This window comes from Mytilus californianus, unplaced genomic scaffold (assembly GCF_021869535.1).
Source record: "Mytilus californianus isolate M0D057914Y unplaced genomic scaffold, xbMytCali1.0.p SCAF_6, whole genome shotgun sequence".
Lineage (NCBI taxonomy): Eukaryota > Metazoa > Mollusca > Bivalvia > Mytilida > Mytilidae > Mytilus > Mytilus californianus.
Window position 1 is genome coordinate 8,642,139 of NW_026262712.1, and position 13,573 is coordinate 8,655,711.

General features: G+C 32.1%; 1 protein-coding gene across 4 annotated transcripts; it reads left to right on the forward strand.

Moving 5' to 3' along the window:
* The first annotated feature begins 5,494 nt into the window (after nt 1-5,494).
* Nucleotides 5,495-12,960, forward strand: LOC127706804 (uncharacterized). 4 transcript variants are annotated; one of them, XM_052211486.1, is made up of 7 exons: nt 5,515-5,652; nt 6,804-6,872; nt 9,105-9,210; nt 9,876-10,218; nt 10,582-10,883; nt 11,307-11,456; nt 11,902-12,960. In XM_052211486.1, the coding sequence occupies exons 1-7, from the start codon at nt 5,609-5,611 to the stop codon at nt 12,037-12,039; spliced, it is 1,152 nt and encodes a 383-aa protein (XP_052067446.1). In that variant the 5' UTR covers nt 5,515-5,608; the 3' UTR covers nt 12,040-12,960. The 4 variants fall into 4 exon arrangements, with proteins under 4 accessions (XP_052067448.1, XP_052067446.1, XP_052067449.1 ...); XM_052211488.1 differs by lacking the exon at nt 6,804-6,872 and having other exon boundaries at nt 5,495-5,652; XM_052211489.1 differs by lacking the exons at nt 5,515-5,652; nt 6,804-6,872 and adding an exon at nt 6,567-6,679.
* The last annotated feature ends 613 nt before the right edge of the window (nt 12,961-13,573 follow it).

Below are 13,573 nucleotides of genomic sequence, written 5' to 3' on the forward strand. Positions count from 1 at the left end.
ACCACTGAAAACTCAGTTTGGATAAGCTTCCTACGGATATTTTGCATCGGTACGAATTTTTGAAATTATGTTCGCTAAACTTGGAAATGTTGATACTATTCTGTATGCTTTCTGTGGATGCAGGTCCTTCTACGTGCTTCGCCAAACTTTGTATATAATGGCCGAGCTTCTACTAAATGCTTCTTCAAACTATGTATATTATGACGAAGTCCTGCCTACATGCTTCCTTCAAGAAACTTTGTTCTTTATGACGCAGCTCCTCCTTAATGCTTCAGCAGGGAGAGGAAGATGTTCTGACGGGTGTTTTTAATCTTCTACTTTTTGTCACCTGCAGACGCCTCAGATATGCTGCAAGTATTCCAAGATCATGACACAACTCCGAACAGTCAATTATTCATTAAACCCTTTGTTTCAAGAACAAAACCGTATTTCTGGGCATGATGGTATTGGTCAAGCAGATCATTCAAAGAACCTGAGCTGGAATTCTGGTTTGATATATTTCGTTCAAATACATGTACTTTTAGAGGAGAAGTGTAAAAGTTGGCAAAATTATACAGAAACTCTTCAAAAAGTAAACAGCATACCAGCCAGGCTTATAATTGTGTATGCGCGTGTCGTCTGCACAATATTCATCAGTGGCGCTTGAATCCAAGCAGTTTTCAGGCCAATTCACATACGAAGTTGAAGAGCATTAAATATCGAAATGTACTGCCAAATACGATTACGACAATCTTTGGCAGCGATTTAGAAAACCTTAGTCTTTCGATTAGTTCAACATTTGATAAACCGTTAGTTTCCAGAAAATGAACTTCCATTTATTACAATAGTGCTGACTACTGAGCTAGTGATACCTTTGGGGACGAAACGTTCGCCAATAGTGGCATCGTCCCAGTGCTTGTAAACACTCTTTAAAGACACCAGGCTTATAATTTGTTACACCACTGGCGTATTTCATTCACTTAGTATAGAAGTAGTTATAAAGTACGAAATAGACACTTGAATAAACGTATCATCTATCACAAAAATTGACCCAACGCCGAAATAACGAATGGTGCATATTGAACTCATTATGTTTTGTTCCAAAGAGCTGTTACCATATTTTGAAATTTTGCAGAAAAAAGTTCCCAAGTTTCCAAGTCTGAAAAATGGGGGAAAATTCCTCTTAAAATTCCACAACAGTAGGTGCACAACTGCAATACATGTGCCAATCATTCTGTAAGGTTTCAAAGACTGTCGCAATCGACAAACCTTCTACAGATCCCGCTATCTTTTGATTAAAAGATCTGCCGAGGTGAACCGAATGGGACTGTCATAGAAGTTGATTAAACAAAATTGGTACCGTCTTTTGTTAATTTTGCTAGAAAATAAAAAAAAAGTTCCAAGTTCGAGAAAACATGGAAAAATTTTATTAACAAAAATTAAATAGCAGATGCACAACTTCAACATTTGAGCAACTTTCCTTTGGAGTTTCATATCATAGTAGATCTTAGATGAAACTGTAGGAAGAATAGTCTGTTTGCCAATTCCCGTAATTGATCCTTTAACTAGAGATCCCTTTTTTAGTTGTCTCCCTTAGCAGGGACATAAATTGTTATTGACAAAGGGGAGCTAGCGGAAAGAGCAAATTTATATGTGCGTAATGTGTTTTTCATATCTTGTAATTACATTTAATTTGTTGTTAAGCTAAATACTTTTGATACCATAAGTTATTTGTCACTAAAAAATTGTAAAAATGTCGATATATTACTTTCAACTTCATGGGCAAACACAATTTTGTCCGGTATAGAATCAGTCTACGATTGACAAAGGGAAGTAATTTGTTTAAAAAGTGTGCAATGACAGAATCGAATCGGTAATTAGCAAATGGACTATTGATTACAGATCATTACACAATTCATATCGTCTCTTGTACATTTTGCTGAAATAGTACGGTAAACATTTTTATAGTTTGTTCTTATGTTGTACTGTTACATCACTATCCCAGGTAAGGGGAGGGTTTGGTGCCAGCAAACTAGTTTAACCCCGCCACATCGAAACTGTATGTGCCTGTCCCAAGTCAGGAGCCTGTAATTTAGTGGTTGTCGTTTGTTGCTGTATATCATATTTGTTTTTCGTTTATTGTTTTGTACATAAATCAGGCCGTTAGTTTTCTCGTTTGAATTATTTTACATTAGTTTAATAGTTGTTAACTTCAATGTCATTTGGTCTCTGGTGGAGAATTGTCTTATTGGCAATTATACCACACCTTCTTATTTTTATATATAGTCAAAATATTCTCAAACAATTTCATTATAGCAGATGATCTCGGATGAAACTGTAGGAAGGGTTAATAACACAATTCATACTTTTTTTTATAAACTTTGATGAAAAGTTCCAAAGTACGGAAAGAAGTGTCACATTACCAAATGTCCCTATTATTCATATCTTAACCCATCTAATACTGCATGTAAGCTTTGATAGTTTATTTTTATTATTATACAGCGTATTCAAACAAAGGGGTGCAACTATGGGTGTCATTTTAGCATGCATAATTTAAATCACGATTACTCCCCTTACGCTGTTTTCATTTGTTTGTTATTTGTTAAATATTTTTGTTTTTGCAGGTTATATGTGTAGTTTATCACGGTCATTTTCATTACACAATTTTATAATTTACGATAAACAATTGACTTGCGTATAAAAATCAGATGAAAACAGATTACAAACGAAATTAATATAAAATGCGAGATAGAATTGAAATGGATATAGGTCAAGCATGTCACAGACAATTTTCATATCAACATTATTATTTTCATCACATGACTGTTTATATGGGACTGAAAACAACTGTACCCTCTATATTGAAAGGAAATATTTTCATTTTTCAAAGTACAATTTCTAAATTAACCAAATTGATTTATATTTTAAAATTAGGCCGCATTCTTGCTCAAACTTTCTTGAACTATTTTTGTTCCCAATAAAAACTCTAGATTCGCATTTTTTAAGGAAGAATATGGGAGTAATATATAATAATACGTCTTAGCTAAAGTTCTTCATTTACATTAACAAAACTTTATTTTAAAATGTACATGTTAACCCCAATTATTTAACAAACACTACCACAGTACAATCAAAATGAAACATGTTTATAGTTAAAAATGCAATAAATCAGTCGGATAGGATGTTGCTGGTTTACGGTCCTTTAAAAAAAAACAAAGAGGCGGTAAATACCAAGGGATCATTCAATATTCATAAGGGAAACTGACAACGCTATGACAAAAGAAACCAACGAAAAGACACAAGATAATACATACTTAAGAACTAGCAAAACGAACCCAACAAAAGCAAGGGTTGATCTCAGGTGCTACGGAGGGATAAGCAGATCCTTCTCCACTAACAGGATTCCCGAAATATACCCAAACACATTTTTTTTCTAGGTCAGACAAGGATTGATATTTGTTCGACCAAACGTCAGATCATTTTTTTCAGTTTTTCTATATATGTGATCTTCTGAATCATATCTGTCGAACAAATTATATGTTGGTCAGCAAATATTTTTTTTTCAATTGCCAAACAAGATGTCAGAAACAAATTTCCAACTTTCGAAACGACTGCGCAATAATGGCACCCGTCAAGTGTTCATGGTACCAGTAAAATTCCAGTGATAAGCTTTATTCGGTAATGTCACAAATCGAGGAAAAACGAGTCGACTTCGTCAGCGCTATATATGCGACCTTCGAATACGTAAAGAATTTAAGAATGCGATAATTCCTGGATATAGATCATGCATGTATGTATATATAAAATGAATATCTTCCGTACAATCACCAAGATAAGTACAACTTGTATTTTGGTTAATTATAAGATGCCTCTGCCAAACAGCTGTCCCGATATGAAATAATCCAGAAATTACGTGAACGACAAGATTATGAAGAGGTACTTCAGTAAATTGGACCTGCATGAGTCATTCTGGCTAAGGAAACGGCATTTGAATGCATTTTTACATTGAACTTTTGATCCTTCATGTAAAAAGTGAGTGAGATGTATAAGTCTTGTGACAATTTTTCTTGTTTTCTTGTTTACAAACAACAACGTCGCTTGAACTATTCAACTGACCTAGAAATCGTTGTGTTTACATCGATCATTAAAGTGTATGGGGGCACTGTAAGGAGACATACACCTTGGTTTTTGATTGGATGTTCTTGTGGTTACAAATTAAAAAAAATTCACATGGTCTGCTCGTAAAAAGAACAACTAAACAAAACCAAAGTCATTTTCATTTTTAACTTTTAAATTTTTTAAACTCAATGAATTATCAAAATCTCTATTTCTTATTTGGTACTTCATTGTTAAATTTGTATTCCATCTTTTTACTTACTGTTACTCAAATTTTGACTGACAGATTTTGCCATATTTTTTGGTGAATTAATAAAAAGGTCTGTTAGGGACTGTTAGTAGATATGTATTTCACAATCAAATCAACACAGAGGGAGACAAAATTAATTACCACAACAACAGTTGACCAGGAGGAACTCCTTTAATTCATATTTAAATTATGTTGTTTAGAATTATCAATAGAACGTACACATGACCACTTGCTGTCACGGTCAATTCATTCACTACATTACGTCCTATTTACCTATAGTTAACAAAAGTTTAATAACATATAGGTCTAATGGTCAACTGTACTTAACTTAAGCAAACATTCAGCAGTTGACTGTCAAGAGTTCGTTTGCTCTATGGATGAATATACGCTGCTAGGGAAAAAAACCTTTAATAAAAAGTCAGATTTTTTTAAAATTCATTTTTGAATATACAAAGGAATTGATTATCAGAATTCTATTTGAACTCTATATCAATTCATCTGGCACAAGTTCCGAGACAGAAAAACAATGTTTTATACGAAATAAACGTTTCAGTGATATTTTTTTTCTTTCGCTCAGATCTCAAACTATAAGACTTGTAATACCAAATTCTATCAAAACTTCAAGTTCAAATCTATATTTTTCTTCGTTCATAATGTTTTAGGGAGTTAGCTATGCTATTTTCATAAAAATAAGATTCCCCACGGAATAGGATAAAAACTAGAGAGCGAGCCTCGCTTTTCTCTCTGTTTGTTAGTTTCCAAAACTCATGCAAATAAATTTTGTATTTTTTTTCTACAATGTACGATTAATGTATATTCAATAAATCATACATTTTAAAAACTACAATTCACAAAGAAAGAAATCCGTGAAGCGTTTTCAGTTTGATTGTTACTCGAGGATTGTTATCTGTTCTCTCTGTTTGTTAATTTCCAAAGCTCATGCAAATAAATTTTGTATTTTTCCTACAATATACGATTAATGTATATTCAATAAATTATATATTTTAAAATCTACAATTAACAAAGAAAGAAATGTAAGTTAACAATTCCGTGAAGCGTTTTCAGTTTGATTTTTATAAAACAAGTTGTTCTAAGCATGATTCTGATTCGTCTAAAAACGCGCCCTTTAAATATAGTTTAATCCTCTACCACTTTCGTTTCACGTGAACGTGCATGGGAAGTGCCGGCACAACATGCATGACAGTCTCTTTCCATTGTTTAGTCAGTTGATTATATATAGTACTTAGTAAGCAGTGTATCAGTATGTCACTTATTTTGGACTTTCGATATTTGATGCTACGTCGGAGGTTAGTACATTTTTTTTTAATTTCTTACATTTCTGAGTGTTAAATGCTTGCGAAAAAAGAAAATACAAATGGTTAAGTTAAAAATGATTAAAGTACCCGTTATACATTATTTAGTTAAAGTGTAGGACGAAGACTTTATTTTCTGTTTATTTTTTTTTATAGATTATATGGCATTTTCGTTGATATACAATGCGTATAAAAATATCACTGAAAGTAACTTTTCTGTTTAATGACCAACATAGCTGGATTGTACTCTCTCGACTTCCCGTTCTCATTGAGTTTCTATTTTTAGATTAATTGATTGGCAGTAGCTCTATTATGATATTTTCAAAAGAGCACCCAAAAACGTTGATTAGTTCAAACGTCCGTAACAAATGATTTTCAACCAATTACGTGACTTTATGTTCATTTTGGGGGTACGAATAATCAAATTACCCATATTCCTCTAGATTCTGAAACAGCAAATTGGGTGCAATATTCAAGATCTTTCAATATTACCATGGAAAAGAAAAGCGAAAAGTACATATATATATTTGTGGAATCATAAAATGAACCTTGTGTCTTATCTTGCCAGGTCGGGGCCTATTATAGCTGAATATACGGTACAGGTTTTGCTCATTGTTGAAGGCCGTATAGTCGGCCTATCGAAAACTCGCGTCGTTATACAAACTTTCTATTTGTTTTCCAAACCGAAACTGGTTTAACATTTTTTTCTTGAAAAAAAAAAGGTTTTCAAAACTAATCAAACATCCTCGTGTGGTTTGAAAAAGTTTAACAAACCGGGGCAATATCTGAACTTCTTATTTGTTTATAAACTGGTTAACCCAAACTGGTTTTAGCTGGTTTTAAACCATTCAAAAACCGAAACCGTAAACTAAAACTAGTTTGACTGCAATAAATGGTAAGTGCATGACAGTCTGTTTCCATTGTTCAGTCAGTTGTCAGAGTAAATATAATACTTAGTTGTATAGCAGTGTATCACTATGTCAGTAATTTTGGACTTTCGATATTTGATACCAAGTCGGAGGTTAGTACATGTTTTTATTCGTATAATGTTTGCGATAAAAGAAAATAAAAAATTATGAAAGGACATGTTTTACATATGAAGTTTGATTGTAAATCGGGGACTTTCTTTTTTGTTTCTTTTTTAGATTATTTGATGATTTCATTTATATACACTACGATGGGTACAGTCTTAAACATGTCACAAGGTTATCTCGGTAAAATTTTATTATATCTACAATTTTTTTTGTGCTTAAAAGTTATCGCTGATTCAAAATTTTCAAATTAAATGTCCATGATCATTTTATTTTTGGATAACTTAAGTAAGAATAGTTCAAAGTTATCCGGACACTTTTATTAAAATGATAAAACAGTTGGAGTTTTACTGTTCTCTGGGTCTCGATAAACAAGTTTAACTCCGCCAAAATTTGCCTAAAAACAGTCCAAAGTTATGAACTTCAACAATGCCAATAGTGTTTTTTGTCATTTTGGTTGGTGTGTAAAATTTATTGGCGAAGTCCAGGATTTGACTAGTGGAGAACGCCAAACAATTTTTTGACGGCCGTTTTATATTCCAAAATATTCAATTTTCACGATGTTAGGGGACACATTGAGCCCCCTTTGAAACCGCCCATGAAAAAAAAACGAAAAAAAAAAACCAGCAACGCTTTTGTTTATACTCCGAGTCCCCCCTTTTTTTTAATTAAAAGAAATCATGAAAACAAAGGTCTTCGTATGACATGAAATAACCTTTGGTCTCTAACGAAGAGTTGTCTCACGGTTGGCAAATAATACCTATCTCCGTGTATTCTTTTTCGCAAAACACCAATTTTTACTTGCAATCTGTTATGGGCTACTGTAAAAGAGAAATACTATCTTTAAAATAAAAACTTTAACGCTTAAAGAAAAAATACAAAACATTTGAATCATTATTATACCTTGCTACACCCAAATAGTGTATCACAAATTTAAACCGTGATATTATGGTTTACGTGTTGCACAAATGCACATCAGAAAGGTCTATGAATTCGATCACGAATGCTGCACGCAAGGAGCACACACAAAGAATAAATCTTATGCAATTCTTTTTCCCGATTGATAAACAATAAATATCGCATCATGCTCCTCATTTTTAATCTTAATAATAATATCTTTACCGCATAAAGACAACAAAACATTTTACACCCAAAAATGAAATGACTGAATTCGATCACGAATGCTGCACGCAAGGAGCACACAGAGAATAAATCTTATGCATTTCTTTTTCCAGAGAGAAAAACAATAAACAGTTCGCATCAGGCTCCTTTTTCTAGTGAAACAGAAAACTTAAAATATTTCAATTTTTAATGTGTCACGTTTAGTAGCACGAATTTTATCTCTTGACCTCTCTAATCTGGGTCACAAGTATACTCTCCTTAGATGCTGTTCACTTTACTGTCGGCTGACTGACCTTCATGTTAAAATAGACAATATGGACTCTATAGCAGACGATATCTTTTCACAGAGTTTATGAGTAATTTACTTGCTCTTGGAATACAAAATCAAAATACAAAATAAAAGTGGAATCAATAAATTGTAACTTGTAAAAGTCATTCTATTTTTTGTAAACACAATAACAGTAAATCCTTTCGGTGCCCCTCGACCGAATTTTGTCCACGTGAAGAATGGGTGATTCCCAAGGATTATATTTACAGTGTAGCGTGATAAAGCCTTCAGTTGACTTGAATCATTGCTGATGTAAAGTTGGATAATAATATTAAGAAAATAAATTGTGAAAATATATTAACATTATTAGAAGGAATATTTTAATATTCATATTAAACCAAGGATTATAAAATCATATGATAGACATATTGTAATAAATAAAATAAGGTAAGTTGATAATTATTTCATAACTTTGTTTAATGATCTTTAATCTTTTATAAACGATTTTTCTGTGCTTGTATTATTATTTTGCTATTATGCCGTTTATTGTGGATAATTATAGCAAAGTTATAAATATTCAGAGTGTACATAAATGTTTTCCTAACATTTTTGCTGACCCAGAATGAAATTGTTTATTTATATTTCATTGTTTTTTATTTCAATACAAACTCCCTTTTTGTGTTTTTTTTTACGTACAATTTCCCTTTTATCAAGTTGTCGTAGAACTTTAAACGTTTTCTACCCACAAATTATTGTCAGGACATTGTGGTTTATTGCTTTTTTTTGTTCATGGTCACCGATCACTCACTGATCAGCTGTTTTCCCTATTTCTAAAAAAAGAACATGATTATGTACGCATGCGTAATGAAAGTTGGAATGATCACTGCGTGTTTACTGAATGCACATGGAGTCCCAGATACAGTGATCAATACATGAAGAGCAGTGTGTATTGCATTAGTCAGTTTTTGTGGAAAGTTTGCGTATATCAGAAGGTTAGACAGTAAAATAAATTATTTTATTTCCAGAAAGATGTTGGATAACGAAAGACTGTTGAATGATGTTGGTGTATCCCCGTTTGAGTGTGGATCAACTTCAATGCCACCAATACCCAAAGGAGGACTTTTAGTTAGGGTAAGTTAATTTTTATTGAATTATTTACTTAAAATTTTTTTAGTAATTTTATATTTATCATATTTAAGAGTTGAACTTTTACAATTAGAAGCCGATTTATATCTGGAAAGAAAAATTATCATGACTTGTAGTTGTACATATACAGATATAGTCATTTACATGAAATAGATACTTGGTGTACATTTCTACATGTATTGTATACGTGCCCGTGTATTCATAACAAGGTCAAATCCATTTCCTAAATTTTACTTTTCCCATAATTTGACCTTAGATTAGAAGCTGATTATCTGGAGAGAAATTATCAGGACTTGAACATTGTACATCTACATGTATATCAAATACATTTATACATGTACTCATTTGTACATGTATAATAGATTCATATCAAAGTCAATTGACTCTCCAAAAATTAAAAAGTAATGATTAAATTAAGTATTTAATTTATTTGAATTTATATATTGATTATTATAGTACAGGCACTTGACTTGTTTATGACCCTTTGTTATTATAGTCCCCAGTCATATATTTTATGTATTTTAATACAATGTATTGAGCCTTTACCAATTATTATATTAATAAATATTGTCTATTCAGTATTGTCTATTTAAGAGAAAAACCTTAGTCTAGATTCCTGAAATTTATTTGTCATTGTCATTGTATTGCAGGTTGCTTGTGCAGGTGCTTGCTTTGCAGAAGGCCAAGTTAAAAAGAGGGACATCAGACCTCAGTTGCCAGGTTTGGAAATTGCTGGATATGTACAAGATGTTTGTAGTTCACTGCCAAATAAAAACTTCACACAGGGCGACAAAGTTATTCTGTACCCAGATGAAGGTGTGCTAAGCACGGGCTGTGCCGAATATCTAGCTGTTAGTGATGTTTCAAATTGTATACAGATTCCACCTTCAATACCACTTGAAGTAGCTGCACAGTTGTCCGGAAGTGCGTTGACTGCATATTGTGCACTGATTAAAGCCAAGTCACATGTAGAGAAATTAAGAGAAGTAAAATGTAAGTGTCTTGACAGATATAAAAACTTCCTAACATTTGGTGCATATTCCTTACAATTTGTTGATAATTAAAAAATAAAAAAGATAAAAGTTACTACAAATGGGAAAGAGAGAAAATATGAAAAAAAAAAAAAAAAATGAAACTTTTAAATGCTGTTTAAAATTAAGGGACAGTTTAACATACAGAATAGAAAACTCAAAAGTGGGTTGTCACTTTAATAATTATAAAAAAAAATAAACCCAAAATTTTCGATTTGCATGTCTACTTGGAAGAAACCGGCAGTATTGTTATGTATTCCACATAAGACTGAAGAATTACATCTCAGTTATTTATAACTAATTGTACATTTCATTTCTTTTTCAGCTTGTGTTAATGTTATGATTATTGGTGCTGGTGGATTGGGTCTATGGGCCGTCAAAATAGCCCAAGCTTTAGTAGGTCCAACAGATAATGGAGTCCGAGTGTATGTAGCTGATCACAGTATCGACAGACTCCTAGCGGCCCAAGATCATGGCTGCTACGACATAATACATTGGAATGAAGAAGACCACGAACAGTACATTGTAGAGAGGACTCTAGATGCTTGCAGAGGCGGTGTAGATGTCATAGTTGATTTTGTCAGTTCTCCAAGAACAGTCCAAAGAGATCTCAAAGTGTTGAATAGGGTAGGTTTCTTTGGAAGTTTAGGCCATACTTTAAAAAATCTGTTTTTGATATCCTAATACTAACTTGATAGTTTAATTCAATTGGTCAAAAAGATTTTGGGCAATATTTAATATTACAATTCAAGTAGCATTTATAAATTGAATCAGCTGAAAAATGTTGGGTCTAAAAAAATGGGAAAGCGTTTTTAAATAAGAATGTTTAAAAATATAACCCTAACCACCATCACTGAAATCTCAGAAAATTATATAAACTGACATCAAAAGACAAACAGTACACAGGTTCAGAAATTGCATGCTAGAATTTAAAATATTGCAAACTAAAATTTTCTGTTGTGTTAAAGTCATGTTTCAAAGGATATTTGAAATAAAAATCTTCAGCTTTAAATGTATGCCTTTACTTATAACTTTTGTATTTCATTACAGGAAGGTTTAATACTGGTTGGTGGAAACACATTGTCTGAAGTCAGTATTAATCTGAATGTACTCGCTGCTAAACAACAAAGTATAGCTGGCATTCCTCAGGGAACATTTGAGCAACTACAACAAATCATTGACATGGTGGCTGACAAAAAGGTAAATTTGAAAATTGATAAAGCAAAAAAACAGAAAAATGTTGTTCATTGTTTCATGTCTAAAACAGAGCAAGTTAAATGAAAACAATTAAAGAAATTAAAAAAAAAAAAAAAAAAGCAAAGAAAAAATTTTGATAATAAAAAAATGGATTGCTAAGCTACTTAAAACAAAAAGGGAGTGTTAAAATTTGCTATTTGATGGAAAAGTTAATTTTTTTAATTGAAAAAAATTTAAAAGGCAAGCAAAGTAGAAACGAGTAGCATTAAAGCATGGAAGTGTTCCAAGAATCAGCACTTTTATTATAAGGAAAAATTTCCAGAGAAAATGAATATAATGCTAATATACAAAATTTTACAGTGTTATTGCATGAAAATGTTTAAAATTGTTCACTTTGTTCAATCATGTTATGAAAAATATTTAAATTTTGCTTAAATTTATTTTACAGGTGGAGCCACCAATGTATCAAGTTTTCCCAGCTTGTGATGCACACCAAGTATATCAAGATTTGGCACAATGTCGTATCGTAGGGCGTGCTATTCTTAGTTATATGGACTCAACACAAACTCTTGATAACCAGCATTAGATCTGAAAATTCCAAATAGAAACAATTTATCTGTGATTTTTTCTATGAACGACTGGCTCCCCCTCAGGGGTTCAGAAAACTCACAAACAATCAGTAGTTTGTCGAGCACGCCCCTTCGAGGCTTGAAGGAAGTTGATACCACTAGGTCGTTGCTGTTGTAGGCAACTGTCAGTCGGGAAAACGGAACTTATTTCAAATGGTGCTGTGATATTAATTTAAATATTCATGAACATGCAAATTAATGTATGACTTGAATATATGACCTTTTGTTATTGTGTAAAACTTTTTAATTGTAAATTTTGAACATGTTCTGGACTGTAGGTACACGAAGTCCATTTAGAAATGTTAAGAATTATATAAATTTTGCCATCTGAAAAGAAAGTGCTAGTGAAAAATGTTCACAAGTTTGTCGTGGAAGATTAGAGAGAAAAAAAGTTATGAAAGTTGTAAAATATGCATGTTCGCTTGCAATTGAAAATGGCATTATTAGTTTTTAATGTTATTTCGATATAGACATTTTTTCGTTCCAAAGAAACATTTTGTGAACAGTTGGAGATTTTTTGCAAACGGTCAGTATTTAGTGCTGGGAGTTATAATTTAATTTGGTGCAATCTATACAAGTTGTGTGAATGTTAAATTAGTGCTAATTTTGTTTGGAAGTATGGTTTTTCTTACAGTGCTATTTGTGTATGAAAGTTTGGTTGTCTCATGCTAATTTTGTATGGAAGTATGGTTGACTTGTGCTAATTTTGTATGGAAGTATGGTTGACTTGTGCTAATTTTGTATGGAAGTCCTTGTTTATTTGTGTTAAAGTTGCATGAAAGGTAAAGTTTACTTGTGTATTTTATGAAAGATTGGTTGTTTAAACTTGTTAATGTTTTATATAATTGTAAAACAAATAAAGTGTAAGAAACACTCTATTTAGATTTTTTTTCTGGAATGCAGAGAAAGAAAAAAAATTCAGACTTCATTGTAATTCCTCAGTGCTTGAACAAAGAAAAGAAAATTAGTTTTGTTGTGCCTCAGTACATTTCTACCTAAGTTAAGTGCCAGCCTTAACCCATTTTGTTGACATCTTCAGCCTGGCATAGATTAAGAAATGTCTTCTATCAAGATAATAAAAAAACACTTACCAACCAACATACATGTATACAGAGAGTGAGTGACCGAATCATACTTAATGAGACACTTAACAGATAAAATCTTATGCCTTTGCTTTAAGATATGAATGAAAGAAAATATGGGATGTACACCAAAGAGACAGCAATCTGTCGACTTAAAAAATTCAGAACACATTTAAGTACATTTTGTTTGGTTAAAAATTACTGTAAATTCAAAAGCTTTGATTTATCTGATAATCAAATCCTATTTCTTATTGGTTACTTTTTGCTCCCTCTTGTCACTTACAAGTTTTGACTCGTCATGAATATTCATCAAATATTTGATTCTGGATGTTAAGCCAATCGATCAAATCTTTGCCTATTTACAGATAAATGAACTCTTCAAGTTTAATCAACTAGTATCTGTTGGCAA